At 39.0% G+C, this 17,459-nt stretch overlaps 1 protein-coding gene across 13 annotated transcripts in view; it reads left to right on the top strand.

Annotated features, from left to right (window-relative positions):
* The window catches only part of Cask (calcium/calmodulin dependent serine protein kinase), a 352,639-nt gene that overhangs the window by 280,973 nt on the left and 54,207 nt on the right, over positions 1-17,459 (top strand). For all 13 annotated transcript variants that reach the window (XM_057758918.1, XM_057758916.1, XM_057758917.1 and 10 more), the window contains 2 exons: positions 12,425-12,502; positions 14,883-14,963. In XM_057758918.1, coding sequence (XP_057614901.1) covers positions 12,425-12,502; positions 14,883-14,963 — 159 coding nt within the window. The remainder of the gene's footprint in view (positions 1-12,424; positions 12,503-14,882; positions 14,964-17,459) is intronic.

Genomic DNA, 17,459 nt, shown 5'->3' with positions numbered 1-17,459 from the left:
AATGGTAGCTCAAGGGGAGAGTGTTTTGGCTACCCAGCACAAGGCTCTGACATCCATCCCCAGCATTGGGGAAGGGAGTAATAGAGAACTAGAAATTAACATGATGATCCTAAAATTTATTTTTGGTTTTTTGGGTTTTTTATTTGTGTGTTTCTTTTTCGCGACAGGGTTTCTCTGTGGTTTTGGAGCCTGTCCTGGAACTAGCTCTTGTAGACCCAGCTGGCCTCGAACTCACAGAAATTCGCCTGCCTCTGCCTCTGCTGGGATTAAAGGCATGTGCTACCACCTCCCAGTGATTCTGAAATTTATATGGACATATCAAAAAGATGACAAAGAATAATAACGTAAGAGAAATAATTTCAATACTTACTATAAAACTATTAAAAACAAAATAGATATATAGGCTGATGGAACAAAAAGGGATTTAGAAATAAATTTCCACATTTATAGTTAATTTTCATGAAAAATGTCAAGGCAATTATGTGGCACAAATAATAAAACCCAGAGAGGGGTTAAAGCTGAAGATCAGAGAAACAGAACAGTAAGCCTCTAAAGAGACCTTTACCCCTACCTATACTCAGACTAAAGGGATGATCCTCAGAGTGCCTACACTGCACTGTCTCCACCAAAAATCAGACTCCACTCTCCAGTGGGTTCCTATCTCTCCCCGTTTATATTCCTCTCTCTGCCCAGCCATATCACTTCTGTCTCTATCTCCCTACTGCTGGAATTAAAGGTGTGAGCCACCACACTCTGGATCTGTTTCTGGGTTGATCTTGTGTAGCCCAGGGTAGCCTTGAACTCACAGAGATATATTTGCCTCTGTCTCCTGAGTTCTGGAATTAAAGGTGTGTGCCAATACTCCCTGGCCTCTAGTAGCTTAGCTTTGCACTCTGATCTTCAGGCAAACTTTATTTATTAAAATACAAATAAAATATCACCATATTTCCCCTTTTGGCCTAAAATTTAAAAAAACTATAAACAATATAAGAAAAACCATATACAATAAGTACAATAACTGTATACAATATACACAGGCAATAAGTACATCAACAATGTCTAGTCCATTTGCATTTGACAAATTCAGAGAAAATACTCCATTATCTAGCCTAGCCTATCTTGGTGGGTCCAAAGTCTTGTACCTAATTTACTTTCTATCATAATTTGAATTACCATCCAAAACTTCTTTTGATATCTCTCAACCTTATACACTTTACACCTCTTTAGTGAATTTCTTTTCTGTGTCTGGTAAACAAGGAAAACTATATAACTCTCTAGTCTTCAACTCCCTCAGAGAACTAAGAAGGAAATAATATTAACTGAGTAAGCAGGAAGTACAAGCAAGTGACTTCCAAAAAAATATTTGAGTAATGACAGAAACAGCTGGCTGCCTGGACAATCAGTCAAGGTTCCTCTGCAATGTTGGGGCATCCATCTTTGGCCTACAGGCCTATCATATCTGACAGACTTTTCTGTAAAGAAGGGTATTCTAAAGGGCTGTCCTTCCTTGTCTTAACAATATTGCAGTCACATTTTTGTGTGTGTTCTGTTTGTCCAATTAGGACAGCATACTGTCAGCAGTTGAGACAAGGGCACTTTCCTGCCAAGTGGCTTACTTTTTCCACAAAGAAAATAAACTCTTGCCGGGTGGTGGTGGTGCACGCCTTTAATCCCAGCACTCGGGAGGCAGAGGCAGGCGGATCTCTGTGAGTTCGAGACCAGCCTGATCTACAAGAGCTAGTTCCAGGACAGGCCCCAAAACCACAGAGAAACCCTGTCTCGAAAAACCAAACAAAGAAAAAAAAAAGAAAATAAATTCTTTGTGGAGTTTCTTCAATGGCCATCATCTTCTTTGAAGTAGATTGGTGCTGCCAAGAGCACATGTGTCTCATTGTCATAAAAAAAAAAGAGCCTATGTTATTAAAACATCTTAAATGTCATAGTCTGTAGATCTCTGGAGTGTTTGAAGATGACCTCTCTATCTAAAATATATCTTTGTTTGACCTTGAAAACATACCTAATGTGACTACAAGTTCGATTGTAATCGGTAATTAACTACTAGCCTGCATTTCCTTATTATCCTAAACAGTTGGTAATAATTTTCAAGAACTAGAAATTTGCATTACATTGTTAAATGAGTTGTATAGGTACAATACCTTGAACAAGAGTAGAAATGTGTGCACAGTATTTTCTAACAAAATTAATCTCAAATTTGTATCAATATACAGAATTTGTATACAAAATACAAAAGTCTAATCCAATGTAAAACACTTAAAACTAATAGTTGCTTTTTAAAAGTATATTCAATAATCTACCTTTTTATCTTATCATATCTATATCCTCCTTTTTCTTTTAAGAGTAGATTCAACAATCTACCCTTTTATCTATCATATCTACAATTAATTGACAAAGGAATAGTCTTTAAATGGAGATACCACTATTGGGCTCCATAAGCAAAAATATAAAAATGGACTCTTACACCATAAACAAAAAATTATCTCAAAATAGAGTCATTGTAAAAGTTTAAAACTATGATGGGGCACCCACTGAAACAGTCTACTGAGCTAGTGAGAGCTCACCAACTCCAGTCAGACTGGGAAGGAACAAGCATAGAACCAACCTAGTTTCTCGGAATGTTGGTGACAGTTATATGGCTGGGGCAGACTGAGGGGCCACTGGCAGTGGTACCAGGATTTATCCCTACTGCTTGTACTGGCTTTTTGGGATCCTGTTCTCTTTGGATGGGTACATTGCTCAGCCTGGATATAGTAGGGAGGGCTTTGGACCTTCCACAAAGCAATGTGTCTTATCCTCTCTGAGGAGTGGATGGGGGTGTGGTGGGGGGAAGGTGAAGGGAATGGGAGGAGGAGAGGGAGTGGAAACTAGGATTGATATATAAAATGAAAAAAGATAGTTTGTTTTCTTTTTTAAAAAAATAAAAAAAAATTGTTTTGTGGTGTTAGAGAGCATGTTGGGATTACATGCATGCCAGGCAAGTACTTTGCCACTAAGGCCCTAGTAGCATGGCCCCTATAACCTTTAAAAGAAAATATAGGGGCAATTTTTTTTTATTTTATTTTATTTATTTATTTTTTTTTTTTGCTTTTTCAAGACAGGGTTTCTCTGTGGTTTTGGAGCCTGTCCTGGAACTAGCTCTTGTAGACCAGGCTGGTCTCGAACTCGCAGAGATCTGCCTGCCTCTGCCTCCCAAGTGCTGGGATAGGGGCAATTCTTTATTGCCTTGGGATGGACAAAGATTTCTCAAAAAACTGAATTGAGACAATAATTATGTAACTGTTGGTTAAGGTTCCCTGCAGTAAGAGAGCCAATAGGATTAATACACACTACAAAGGGGCTTGTACAGCGTAGGCAGATAGCCAGCAGGGACTGTTTAGGCACTGGAAAGACTGAGTGCCCAGGAGCTGTTCATCCCATGAGCTTGCACACCTTAGCAATTCAGATATGGTACTCAAGGACTGCAGGATTCCTAGATAGCTGCTGCTCTTCTGTCCATGTTGGAAGAAGAAGCTGTATTCCACTGTCAGCAAAAAATGGCCATAGCCCCATCAGCAACAAGATAAGATGTATTTACCAGCAAGGAACTAAGGCAAGCAGGCCTAAAGCAGCACTGTTTTCCTCCTAGACTCTTTTTTTCCCCTACACTATGGAGTGCTGCCCCCTCTGAGACAGGGTCTTTCCTCTTGTTTGTTTGTACGTTTGTTTTTATTTTTAAACAGTGTCTTTCTACATAGCTAGCCCTGGCTCTCCTGGAACTTGCTCTGTAGACCAGGCTGGCATTGAGCTGACAAGAGATCGCCTGCCTCTGCCTCAGATTAAAGGTGTGTGCTACCACTGCCTGGCTAGAGTTTTTCTTCACTTGCCTGCCCAGAAGTGTGGTTCTAACTTAACCCCAACTTCAATCAAGTTGCCAATCAAGATGAAACAGCACAGCTATATGTTAACCAGTAGTCACCACTTAAAATAGGCAAACTATGGAGGCAGAAGGATCAGACGCCTCGCTTGTCCAGTATTTGTTTTTCTATGACTAGCCTATTTTATTTAGCATCATGGTCCTTAAAGTTCTTCCATGTTGTAGAGCATGTATCAAAACTTGTTCCCTTTGACGGATGAATAGTAGTCTGTTGTATGTGTATATGTTGCATTTTGTTTGCACACTTATCCACTATCCATGTTATATTGTAAATGTAAATAATAGGAAAAACCTGCTTCTCAAAATGCTAATCACAGAGATTTGTACTTTGGTTCCTTCTTCACATAATTGTTCTTTCTGGATCCTAAGTTAGTTTTAATAGTCTCTATTATTTTTAAAATGAATGCACTATCTTCTCTGAATGTGCTATGAATACAAGGTTTTGTCTGGTTTGTTTGAATGGATTGCATAAACCAGGGTTTGAAATTGGCTTTCAGTACTAAAGTAGATACTACAATACTAAATCCCAGTGTCAGTATCCCCCACCCATTTACTGACTTTCAGGAACTCTTCAGCTAGCCCAAAGGTACTGATCTTTCAGTTATCTTCACTGCCCATAGCAAACTTCAGCCCTGGCTTTACTTTAGACTATCGTATTACCAGGCAGCTGATCTGCTTCTTAGAACTTCAAGTACAGATATATTCCCCACTAAAACGTGACTTAAGCTAGCATTTCACTGTTATACTATTTAGCTAACGCTTTCCTGGCACATCTAACTCTAACACAGCCACACTAACAGTCTATTTCCAGCTCTAGCTATTCAGTATGAACCCAAGGACAAGCTAATTCCAGACTAAGACTCTCACTACTTTACTCCCATCACTAGATTCTGAGGGTTTAGCATACTTTTGAGATGAAACACAAGTTTAATTTAAGATTTCTAAAAGGTGCTGAGACTACTTGTTCTCTGAATATTTAGAGGGAAAGTTAACTCAGAATTAATTGTAACAATACTGTTCAAAGACAATGGAAGTACATCTTTCTAATGCATGCAGTGCACGGTCTCCCTGCAGTGGAGAATCATCTGCATGACTAATATTTGAATGCTTTCCTCAACTATTCAAAATAAACTGGGGACTGGAGAGTTGGTACAGTAGTTGTAAGTACTTGCTGTTCTTCCAGAGGACCAGAGTTCAGTCCACAGCAACCCATGACAAATAGCTCACAACCATCTGGAATGCCAGCTCCATGGGATTTAACACCCTCTTCTGGACTCTATGGGCACCTGAACATATATGGAATGCACTCAGAGGCACACACAGAGGGGGTATTTTTTTAATTGAACAGATTTGAAAATTCCATAATATGTAAGTGTTTAGGGGAAGGTGGTGCTGATAGGATAGACAAATATTTAGTCCATAAAAGCCAGGCAGTGGCATACACCTTTAATCCCAGAACTTGGGAGGCAGAAGCAGGTGGATCTCTGAGTTCAAGGCCAGCCTGGTCCACAGTGCCAAGACAGGCTCCAAGCTACAGAGAAACTCTATCTCAAAAAAAAAAAAAAAAAAAGAGAGGGAGAAAGAGGGGGAGGGAAGGAGGAAGAAGGAAGACACACCCTGGTGGTATTTATTTTTTTATAAATCATGGAATCACGATGATACATAATCATTCTTAAATGTTTAAGATATTTTTCTTGGAGTTTATAGATTTATATAGCTCCTTAAATTTTTTGAAAATTTCGTTTCAGCTTTTGCAGTTTTGTTCAGACCTGTATGGACTATCTTGTCATTATCTCATGTTAATGATGCTAAGGATGTGTGGCCCCATCATGCTGCCGTGGCACTATCTCATGTTTAATGGTGCCAGTGATCTTGGAAAGGCTCTTTCATTTTTGGTTTTGTTTATATTTAAGAGATGGGGTTTTCTGGACCTCCTCCCTTCAAGCCTGCTGGGTAGGTGTTTATGCTGAAGATCTTAAGTTGGTATGTTAGCCTGAGCAGGAAAACAAGAGTTTAGATCTCAGAACTATTTTTTCAATTTACAACCTAAAAAATCATCTTCAAAGTGATAACTGCTTGCCAGTTCCCTGTATCACTACCTTTGCTAACATTTTTCTGGATTTCAAATGTATTGTACGTGAGAAAAACCCTTTTGCCTCTCACTTCTCAGTTCACTAAGGTGTGACATTGGAACTTGGTTCCTGTTCACCCAGCTTCTTCACAGATGATTCACAGAAACTATGAAGGAAGTTCCTAATAAGATAGTCTGTTTCTTACCTCACCACTGTCATTTCATGCAACTTTCCTCGTACTCTTATTATCTGTCTTACTAGGATTGCAAGCATTTCATTACTTTGTGTCTATGTACGAACTTGAATTCTTTTTCAACAGGAAGTTGCTTCACTGTCTTTAAAGTAAGCAGTTGCTAATGAACTTCACTCTTCTCTGCAGCTCTCCAAGCCCATTCGTTGTTTGGTCCATGCTTACAGTCTTGTAAAAGTTATAATCATGATGGGTGGTGGCAGTGCACACCTTTAATCCCAGCACTCAAGAGGCAGAGGCAGGCGGACCTCTGAATTTGAGGTCAGCCTGATCTACAGAGATAGTTTCAGGATAGCCAAGGATACATAGAGAAACCCTGCCTTGAAAAAAACCAAAAAAAAAGTTATAATCTTGTCTTAAGTGGTTTATATCATTGTTCTTTGGTATTGTTTTCTCGGGGGGGGGGGCGCAAATGGCTTGTAGAACCCAGGGAGAGTTATTTCATAACATCTTTTCACTAATTCTAGTTTAAATATTCAATGATAAATAAAACAATTTGCAATCACTTCTATTTGAGGACTACAAAATCAAAAGTAAGATGTAATAGAGTATGACATTTAAAAAAAGAAGCTTCATTTAATGCTTTGTAAGTAAATTAAAAGTGACATATTAATTGATTTCATCTTTCTATTGGAAAGTACATACTCAGGAGATAAGAACTGAACATTACCACTGAGTTTACTCTGCTTTGTTTGAAACATCGACAGCGTAGAACACAGCTTGTCTATGGAACTGTGCCTACTCTCCTTGAGACAGAGATGAAGTGTGTCCATGTAGCTGTGTGTGGTCATATCTGACCCGGTGCCAAAGACTGGCAAGGAACAGAACTGTCTGGAAGTGACACAGTGTGAGACAGCCAGTTTCCCTTGCAGCTGTTCACATTTCCTTGTTTTTGCCTTGTGCTGTGTGTGTGGTTTGAAGATATATAGCTGAACTTGGGTAGCTAACTTCTTTAGAAAAAGAATGCAAACAGTCATAGAGTTCTGCATCCTTGTTTTCCATCTAGAAATAATTTATTAACATCTTCTCATCCTCTGGGCCACCTGCTTTAGCATGCCAGTCTTATAAACATGCTTTATTATCTTTAGACTTAAGAAATGCACATCACAAAAAGAAATATATTTTGATGTTGCCAGACCACCTTGAATTTAAATTTCTAAAGCAGAGGTTACAAGTTCTCACTCTCAAGCCAAATCCAGCCAAGTCTTCGTTTGATAAATATTTTTTTGAAACATAGCCGTGTCTGTTCATTGTTAGTGGCTGTCTTTACACAACACAATGACTTTAATAGAGTGCCAGAGGCCAGAGAGCCCCTAAAGCCTAAAACATTTCTTTTGGCCAGGATAAGATTAAGATCTTAACATGACAAAACCTGCAATTGATTGGCTAATAAATTCCAAATCATAGTTACTTTATTTTTTTTCATGGTCTATGAATAGTATTTTATGCATTTTTACCCCCTCCCAAGTATTACTAAGGCATCTCCGTAACATGTGTTGTTATTACTAAATTCCAATACAATCCAAAGATAGCTGGTGTGAGACAAAGGCCACATACTCATTCTCCACTGCTCTGGTTATGTAACCCTAAGTGCAGCATTCACCTCAGTAGACATTAGTTTTCACTTCTGCATTGGTCAGCTTTTAGTTGCTATGACAAAATACTTGAAATAATCACCTTCAAAGGAAGAAAGATGTATTTTGGCTCACAGTTTTAGAGGTTTTAGTCAGTTCTTCCTATTGCTTTTGGGCTTGTGGGAAGGCAATAAATAGATGATCGCAGAAAAGGCTGCCCACTTCGTGACATACAAGAAAGAAAGAGAAGGGAAGGGAACACTAATAACTGCTTCAAAGGTACAGCCCCAGGGACCTAACTTCCACCTACTAGACCCCACTTCTTAAAGGTTCTACTGCTTCCCACTGGTGCCACAAGCTGGCAAACAAGACTTCTTGTACATGGGTACTTGGGTGACATTTATCCAAACTATGGCATGCTCTTCAAAATGAAGAACTAGAACTGTATCAGTATCTAAGATCTTCTATCTTAAAAAAATCTTTTTAGATAAGGCAGACTTGAAAGATTCAAACAAGAATTAAATATGGCCAAAATGTGTTTAATATGGGAGAATTTTTAGTGTGCAAGCAGGATCAAATAGAAATTGTATCTGGTTCCTAAAGAAACCAACTGAAATAGGTGTTTCTGCTGTGTTCATTTTTGTGGTAGTCTACATTTTTTTACAAATATGTATTCATAACTTCTATGTACAAGTTCAAATTTTTAATTTTTGAGGAAGCAATTATGAAACATATGCTGTGTCCTCTTATCTTTTGTTGGAGAACTCAAGGGTCAAGGAGAAGAAAAAGAAGCCCTTACACAGCATGTTCTATAATCATGAACATCAGACAGCCACTTCCTTTTTGGTTGTTGATGCCCTTGATATGGCAGGCATCCCAGTGTTGGTGATGTCCTGAGTTGAAAATGTGCAGCTTTAGCATTGTTGGCACAGCCTGAGCTAGCCTCAGAAGCACACTCTTGTCTCCTGCCCTGTGGTATTACCCATAACCCCTATTTCTGGACCTTCTTGCTCTGTGCAGGCAATCCTCTTGGACAGCACTCGATCAGAATGACCTTGGGCAGGTTACCCTCTCGGGTGTTTATTTGACTCATAGGAAGTATACATTCTTACCTTAATATGTACTGGGAGTTACCCCAGGTCAGCATAAAAAAGCAGACACTAGTCACCTTTCACTGAAGACCTAAAATATCATGTGTTGAGCCTCCCCAAGGAGTCTCTGAACAAAGCTGCCCATCCTAGCGTGTCAATGTGGGCCAGTAAATTGCTGCAACTTGGCAAGCTCTAGCCAAAGACTAACGCCAGGAGTTCTCCTGTTTGCCACTTCCAATTCCTGTGCAAGCTTGTCTGGAGGGTCCCCGTACCCTTCACTTTACATCATGGAAGAACAGTTCTCAAGGAGGAGGAGAAGGGAAAATCAAATGTGTTCTCTCCTCAAGCTTGTGACTCCTGCATGTCATACTTCTGCCTCTGCAGGCAGAATAAGGCCTAGGCCAACTGTGGAAGGAGCGCAGACTGCTGTGCAACAAGCCCTCCACCAGCACTGGCAGCTTCCTAGGAGGCTTGGTGCTGCAGACTTCTGTTGCCTTTAGTTTGGCGTTCTAGAGCGTGTGTGTGTGTGTGTGTGTGTGTGTGTGCGCGCGCGCGCGCACGTGCGTGCATATGTATGAGTATAACAGAATGCCATTAGGAGTCATTTTATTGCTACTTTTTTTTTTAGAAGAGTGTTATTTGTTCTCTAGGCCCCTGGACTATCTAGTCTCAGGTTCTCAGTCACCCAAGCAGTGTCAGGTATGGGTTCCATCTCGTGGAGGGGGCAATTAGAATGACTACTATTACTCAAAAGTTAGTACTAGCTGGGCGGTGGTGGCACACGCCTTTAATCCCAGCACTTGGGAGGCAGAGGCAGGCAGATCTCTGTGAGTTCGAGACCAGCCTGGTCTACAGAGTGAGTTCCAGGACAGGCTCCAAAGCTACACAGAGAAACCCTGTCTCAGGAAAAAAAACAAATAAACTAAAACCTCACAGAGCATATGAAAGCATCTCTAGTAGGTCTAGAGTGAGGCTCAAGAATGTCTTCTAGGGACCAGATAAAAGTCTTCAAGACACTATACTAACATGTAGTTTTTAGATGTTAGCAGAGTCAAAGCCTTGAGTGCTGTGCCTAGCACCATTTTTTTTTCCTAAAAGAAAATGCGCTGACATAAGAACTAAGGGACTCTACTTGGCTTAGTGAGACCAGGTTAAAAATCAAGTCTCCAGGTTCAGAAATTGGGAAGGGTGGGTGTTTGTTGCTCTGTGATTAAAAGTTGGTATGCATTTATTAATTGTGTAAATAGAAAGCAATTCTAATTATATTTGAAAGTGTTGGAAGTCGTGTCAGCAATAGTCTTTGATTGCAAAAACGTTCAAGCTGTTTGAGGTAAAGAATTTGCAGCATGAACAGTGTAAAGTGACAGGGCAATCAACCTGCAAGGCCTTGAATTAAATTTGTTATTTTTTTAAATGGCCTTGAGGTTTTACTGTTATTATTATTACTCATTTAAGTTCTTTAAACTTTAGTTATTAATATTTTGACATCAAGGATAGCCAAGTATCTTTTTAAGATTACACTTCTATTTGTGTGTGTGTGCGTGCACGCGCATTGTGTACATGCACTTGTGCCACAATACAAGTGTGAAAGTCAGAGAACAACTTGTAGGAGTTTGTTCTCTCCTTCCACCATGCAGGCTCTAGGAATCAAACTCAAATCACAGGCTTGATGGTTAACACCTTTGCCACCTAAGCTATTTTTCTGGCCCACTAAATGTCTTTGTTGTTGTTGTTGTTGTGCTTGTTGTTTTGGTTTTTGAAACAGTCTCTCGTGTAGCTCTAACTGTCCTGGAACTCAATATGTAGATAGACCTAGCTGGTCTAAAACTCAAAGAGATACCTGCCTCTGCCTCTGCCTCTCTGCCTCTCTGCCTCTGCCTCTGCCTCTGCCTCTGCCTCTGCCTCTGCCTCTGCCTCTGCCTCTGCCTCTGCCTCTGCCTCTGCCTCTGCCTCTGCCTCTGCCTCTGCATTAGTGCTGAGATCAAAGGCATATACCACCAATCCCAGAACCACTACATGTATTTTTCAATTATAAGACATCCTGAGAGAGTTAGTTCTCTCCCTCTACCATATGAGTCCTGGGAATCGAGTTTGTGTTGACATACTTGGCATTGACAGGCTCGGAACTGTGATACACGCCTTTAATCCTAATACTCAGGAGGCAGAGGCAGGCAGAACCCTCTGAGTTCAAAGACAATTGGATATCTACAAGTAAGAGGTCAGCCTGGTCTACATGGTGAGTTCCAGGCCAGCCAGGACTACATAGTGAGACCCTTCTTGAATATATATCTATTTTTTTTTAAAAGTACATTTTTTTTCATTCCAGATTTTAGTTAGCAATCACTAGAGAAGTAAATCTTAAGAAGACAGAGACCATCCATGTATATTCTCCAAGGATTTGACCACACAACATGCCCAAAAATGTTTTAAGTAGAGTAGCATTTTACTTTTCTGGTTAAACTATTTATTCAATCTTCAATTCAGCAGTACTTTCTTAATTAATGGCATCACAAAATGGCCACTCCTCTATTTTCACTTTCTCTTGGTCATTTTTTAATACCTTATTAGGGATTTTTAATGTATGGTATGTCCTGAATATTTACAAGTTATAAATAAATGGAAAATTTTTTCTGGCATCTAACTATAATATGAAGAATGTTTACAGTCAGTATTTCACCTCTAGACTAACATTGGTATGCAGAGAAAAGTTGGGGGAGGGACAAACCAATCCCCAAATGTCAGGCTATTTTAGAGAAGTTAGGAAATAGAAGCCATCAGACTAGCCAAGGTCACTTTAACTTTTTACTTTTCAGAGCACACTGTTCACTGTGGGCCATTCTGTTTGGGGTAAAACTAGCATTTTAATTGTACTTCTAAACTGCAGAATATTTTCTCTGACAAATTAAATTAATGTTCTTTAGCAAGTTGGTGCTTGATTCTTTCACGGTTGTGCGAGGGAGTGTAGATTTATTTAGAACTGTTTCAGTCCTGTCACACTCTGAATTTGCAAAGTCAAAAGAGACCAAGTTTCTGTCCCTGACTCCCTGCTGAAGGCTCCAGCACTGATTCTGATATTGACCATCCCTAGTAAGACAAGAAAAACCTCTATGAGAACATTCCTTCCTAGAAGGAGTTGGTTTGCCCTTTCCCAAGATCTAGGTTTCTGTGAAAATTCTTTTAGACTCTTCTTGGCCAGAAACTGTTCTTCCATTTTACTCCATAGTTACATTAGTGAATGTTGCTTCTGTCTGGAAGGAAATCTTGGGATTGCTGCTGTATTGACAAATGTTAGTTGCTCTCTTTAAAAGTATTGACTTTAAAAAGATAAGCATGAAACTCATATTCTGACAAGTTCCCTTGAATGATGAACAATTGCAAAGAAGACCCAGTGACATCATCTCCCTGACTTTTTAAGAGGAAAACATTGTTGAAATAATAAACAGAAAGCTGTAAACTGTAGCAAAACATGATGGATATTGATTGGATTTTCTTCTTTGCTTTTTTAGCTGTATGACAAAATTAACACAAAATCTTCACCACAAATCAGGAATCCTCCAAGCGATGCAGTACAGAGAGCCAAAGAGGTAAGTGACATCTTTTTCTCAAAGTATTTAGTGTTGTCACGTTTGCTGCCTTTAATGAAGAGGTGCACTCATTAGGATTGCAGTTTGACTCATACTCAGATTCCGATTGCTAAATTTATCATTGAACATCCATGTAGGGAAGAAAAAAGTCTCAACAACTGTAGTTCCCAGATTTCTCCTGGTTTTGCTGTGTAAATGAACATATTAATGTACTCTTTTCTTTTTTGATGTTATTTTACTGCACCTGGTAGGAATAGACATGCTTTAAAAATGTGAGTTGCTTCTTTAATGTGGTACTATGACTTTTATATAACAATATACCAAATTCAAAGAAGTCATTTTTATGCATCATAAAAATGATAAACGTATTTGCCACAATTTTTTTCATATTTGTTTATTATAGAAGCATGCAGAAAGCTTGGAAAACAAAATTCACCCAGAATCCCACCACCCTAAAACAGTTGCTTCTATTTTTGTATCTTTTTCAATTACATATAGACTTTGATCAAAATATGTTGGTTTGGATCTAATATGTAACAAGCATTTTGTGCCTCTATTTGATCTTTATGAATATAACACAACGACTGTGTAATTTTTTTTCTTATTACTAGAATGATGTAGAAATTACCCCATTAGGAAATACTTTCTTTTAACTGTCTGATCTTTTAAAGTTTTTATGCAAATGAATGCTTCCTTTTAAAAATCTTTCTTACAAGGTTTGATTACTAAATGAAAGCATTTTGAAGACATAATCCCTTTTCAGTAGATTTTGTTCTGGGTTTTGTTTTGTTGAGACAGGATCTCCCCATATAGTCCAGTGTTGGGATGACAGGTGTGTACCAGCACAGCCAGCTTCCTAGCAGATGTGAAATATGACCTTTGATGTGTGTGTGTGTGTGTGTGTGTGTGTGTGTGTGTGTGTATGCTTACATAGTCACTGAGAAATTAGACCACGGTGACTGCCAGGCCTATTTGCTTGATGAGAATAGGGTTAGAAAAATCTGTCTTAATTGGCCCAGCAAGCGTTCTTTCATTCTTTGAAAGGAATTAACACTATCAGTCAGGAATCATGAGTCACTGAGCAATTTTATCAATACCTAAATAGATAGAAGCTCAGACACTCTGGGGACAATCCTTTGTCCTAATTATACAGTTGAAGAATTTCCCCTAGCTTAGGAGATCACACCTCTGTAATTAAAATCATAAACCATGAAAGTGGCAGGGGAAAGAGAGTTTGTGCTTTCCCCTTGTTCCTGGGAGAGAAGCAGAATACACCAAAGAGAACTACTTTAATTTTAGTAAACAATAGGAATTAGCTGCATAACCAACAATCATTAGCAGGGCTTTTGAATACGAAACAGCAGTACGGGTGTGAGTGGTAGGGTGCTGAAATCTGAGACTCAAGCCATGTGACACCCTTCCTGAAGTTCTGGCAGGTTGAGGCAGGAGAGTCATGCTAGTTGAAGGGCTATGTGCCCCTTACACCCAGTAGTGGTGAGGCAATCCTAGATTGGATCCATGCTTAGAATTCAGTTGAGTGCAATTTAGAGGCCAGCCATCTGCAAATAGAGCAGTAACAGGTACCTGCTCAGAAAACTGAGGCACTGCTGTGGGCTGCTAGACCTGGATTAAGGTGAACTGGTGAGCTCCCTTCCTGGGTGAAAGGGAGAGCCTTTTTAGAGCAGTTGATTTGCAATCAGCATTTTCACCAATGCAAACAAAATCCTATTGCCTGATTGGTGAGAAAAGTTTGAGTGCAGAACAAAAGCTGCTGAAGGTGTTTGAGTTGTTAAATTTGGTCTCAGGTTTGCTGGAATTTCATCAAAGGCAGGAGCATTGTTTTCTCTATGTTGGAAGATAAGCATGGAGAACAGCATTACTCCCATTGGGCTGCAAGGAAAATTACTTAAGTGTATTCATAATTAATTATTCTACTTAATTAGCATTCTTTTGTACATTGTTTTCATTGAACCTCCAGTCATCTTTTTAAGGAACTAGCAGTGCTATTCAATTTTAAAGGCTGTTACTAACTTTCAGTACAAATTGATTTGGGGGGCAAATTTGAATTTTCTCATTAAGCTACATAAGTTTCCTAAACCTGTCATAAGTACGTGTTATAAACTTCCCATTTTGTGTTTTACTTTTTGTTACCATTGGGTCATAGCTGAGTATTGAAGGCAAACTATTGTTGCTTTTGTTTAATTTTAATACTATCAATATCTTTCTCTTATTTTAATAACTTTTGAACTCAACAAATGTTTTCAAAGAAATTATCTTTGCCACTACAAAAACCCACTCATGGTTTTTAATTTAAAGGAGTTCCATGCTTTATAAATCTCATATCATTTTGCACTAGTATGTTTCTTGTTTGTTTTTTTAGGTATTGGAAGAAATTTCATGTTACCCTGAGAATAATGACGCAAAGGAACTAAAGCGTATTTTAACACAACCTCATTTCATGGTAAGTAACACATCACTAGACCGAAACCATACTTTCACAAGAAGTTTTTAAAACCTTCATAAAATATTGCTAGTGTCATCAAATGTATTTTATCCTTATACAATCATGTCACCTACTCTTGAGAGAAATTCTGAGGAATGTTACTAGGCAATTTTGTCATTGTAAGCATATCATAGAGTATTCTTACAAGAGCTTAGGTGATATAGGCTACTGGTGTACACCAGGCTACACGCTGTATAGACATGTATATGCCATAGTTCTGGGAGGCTCTTAGAATCATAGTGAGCAAAGCAACATGAAATTTAACAGGCACAAGAAAAATGATGAAATCAAGAGACACATTAAACACAAGCATGTGTGGCTAGTACCAGGATAGCACAGCATGCATTTTTACAGTAAATGTGTTGTGTCTTCGTTTCAGGTTTTGGTCTTGATTTATGTTTGACCTAGGATCTCACAAAGTAGCCCAGACTAGACTCAAATTGAGGATCCTCCTGCCTTGGCCTCCCAAATGCTTAGATTATAACCAATGGGCTACCATGATTAAACATTTTTTCTAAGTAGAAGGAACACACTGTAAAATAATGATAGAAAGTATAACCTAGTAAATAACTAAGCCAGTAACATCATCGCTCTCTAGTCTGATGTTCCACAGATAACTATATATGCTTTCGTCTGACTGACTATACAACAGGTTTGTTTACACCAGCAACATGTAAGTAGGCATTGTGCCATGAAGTCACTAGGCCCTAGGAATTTTTTTGCTTCAATATAATCTTGTGTATATAGTATACCATTGACTGAAATATCATTTTGTAGTTTGTGACTATAGTATCAGACTAAGTATAATCCCAGGTAATAACCAATATTTTGATTTTGTTGTTTTTGTTGACCTTGCATCATAGTTGTAAAAGTGGCTCTTCAAGGACTATGCACTCCTCAGATAAGGATCTGCTTCCTTACCAGTCTTCCATCATTCACTGAAACTCTATGCTGCCTAACCCACAAAGACCTATAATTGAGGGCGATTTTTTTTTTAATGAAAAACTGACTTTAGTTTTGTGTTATATTTATTTAGGGTGGCACATGTGCCACAATGCATGCATGGAGGCCAGAGAACAAGTTGAAGGAGTCTTCCTTCCACCCTGTGGTTCCAGGAATTAAACTCAGGGTGTCTTTGTTTTAGACAGCACAGAACTCCTGCACATTTTTCATTAGTTTCTACAAAAAAAAAAATGGGAATAGCACTTGCATCTAGCCAGTTATTAGAAATGTGAAATAGCTAAGAAGCTTTTTTTTTGTAGAGAAGAGGTTCATAGCTATCTACTGCAGTTCAAAATCTGCAACAACAACAAAAAATCTGCAATTCAAGAGTAGAATTGCAGGGGCTTGCAAGAAGGTTCTATGGTTGAGAGTGCTTGTGCTCTTCTGAAGGACTCGAGTTCAGTTTTCAGCACCCACGTCAGGAAACTCATAACTGCCGCCATAACTCCAGCTCCAGGGGATCTGACATCTTCTGACCTGCGAGGTGTATACATACAGGCACAGCAAAAATAATACATTTTTTTCTAAAAAAAACCACACAATTACAGATCATAATTCATGCTGAAAATGACCTTGTTCTTACTGCAACTATTTATTTTAAATGCTTATTTTAAAGCCTTGAGAGCTTGTTTGGAGGTTCTAGCAGGGGACCAGTCCTCCTCTGTTTGGGTAAGGTCATCCTCTTCGACCGAGCGCACAGCTTCAGGAGAGACACACATGGAGCAGTGAGGAAGGGGACACCCACCTAGGCAGCCAGATCAGCTGAATCAACCTGGGCAATCAGTGGGGTGACAGATGTTGCGGCCAGATCGCCCTCACATCCTAAATGCTTATTTTAAAATAATAGTTACAATATAACATATATCATACCCATACCTGCAAGTTTTTAAATACATGCTATTTCATTTTATGTGTAATGTTTCTAAAACTTTGTAATATTTCTAAAACATTGTCCTTCAAAGTAACTAACTTGAAAGAAGCAATTTCATATGTCCCCTACCTAATTTAATTTCTCTCTCTCTCTCTCTCTCTCTCTCTCTCTCTCTCTCTCTCTCTCTCTCTCTCGGTTTGGGTTTTTGTTTTTGGCCCTATCTAATTTTTCTGAGCTTTAATGGCTAAATTCAAACACATCTCTGAGAGTGTTTAACTCCATTCTATTTGATTGTAGTGAATTAGAAATACAGTTCTATGTCTGGGCGAGCTTACTTTTACGGCTGAGATGTGTCATATTGAACTCAGTTTGAATACCACCTTTGCTATCAAAGTCATTCCTAAATTACTCTAAATCCATGTTAACCTTCTCTATTTTCCACTTTCTGCTCCTGTGTGTGCATTCTAATACAGCTGACCTGCTGAAGCAGGCCCTTTCCCTGCAGAATGAGCCTGGGCAGTTCTCCTCCATCTGTCCTAGGCTCAGCTTAGCTTTGTGAGCGTGATCTCATTTAATCATTG

This window comes from Chionomys nivalis, chromosome X, assembly GCF_950005125.1.
Source record: "Chionomys nivalis chromosome X, mChiNiv1.1, whole genome shotgun sequence".
Classification (NCBI taxonomy): Eukaryota; Metazoa; Chordata; class Mammalia; order Rodentia; family Cricetidae; genus Chionomys; species Chionomys nivalis.
Note: the sequence above shows the minus strand (reverse complement) of the source record. Positions and strands in the feature narration are given on the sequence as shown.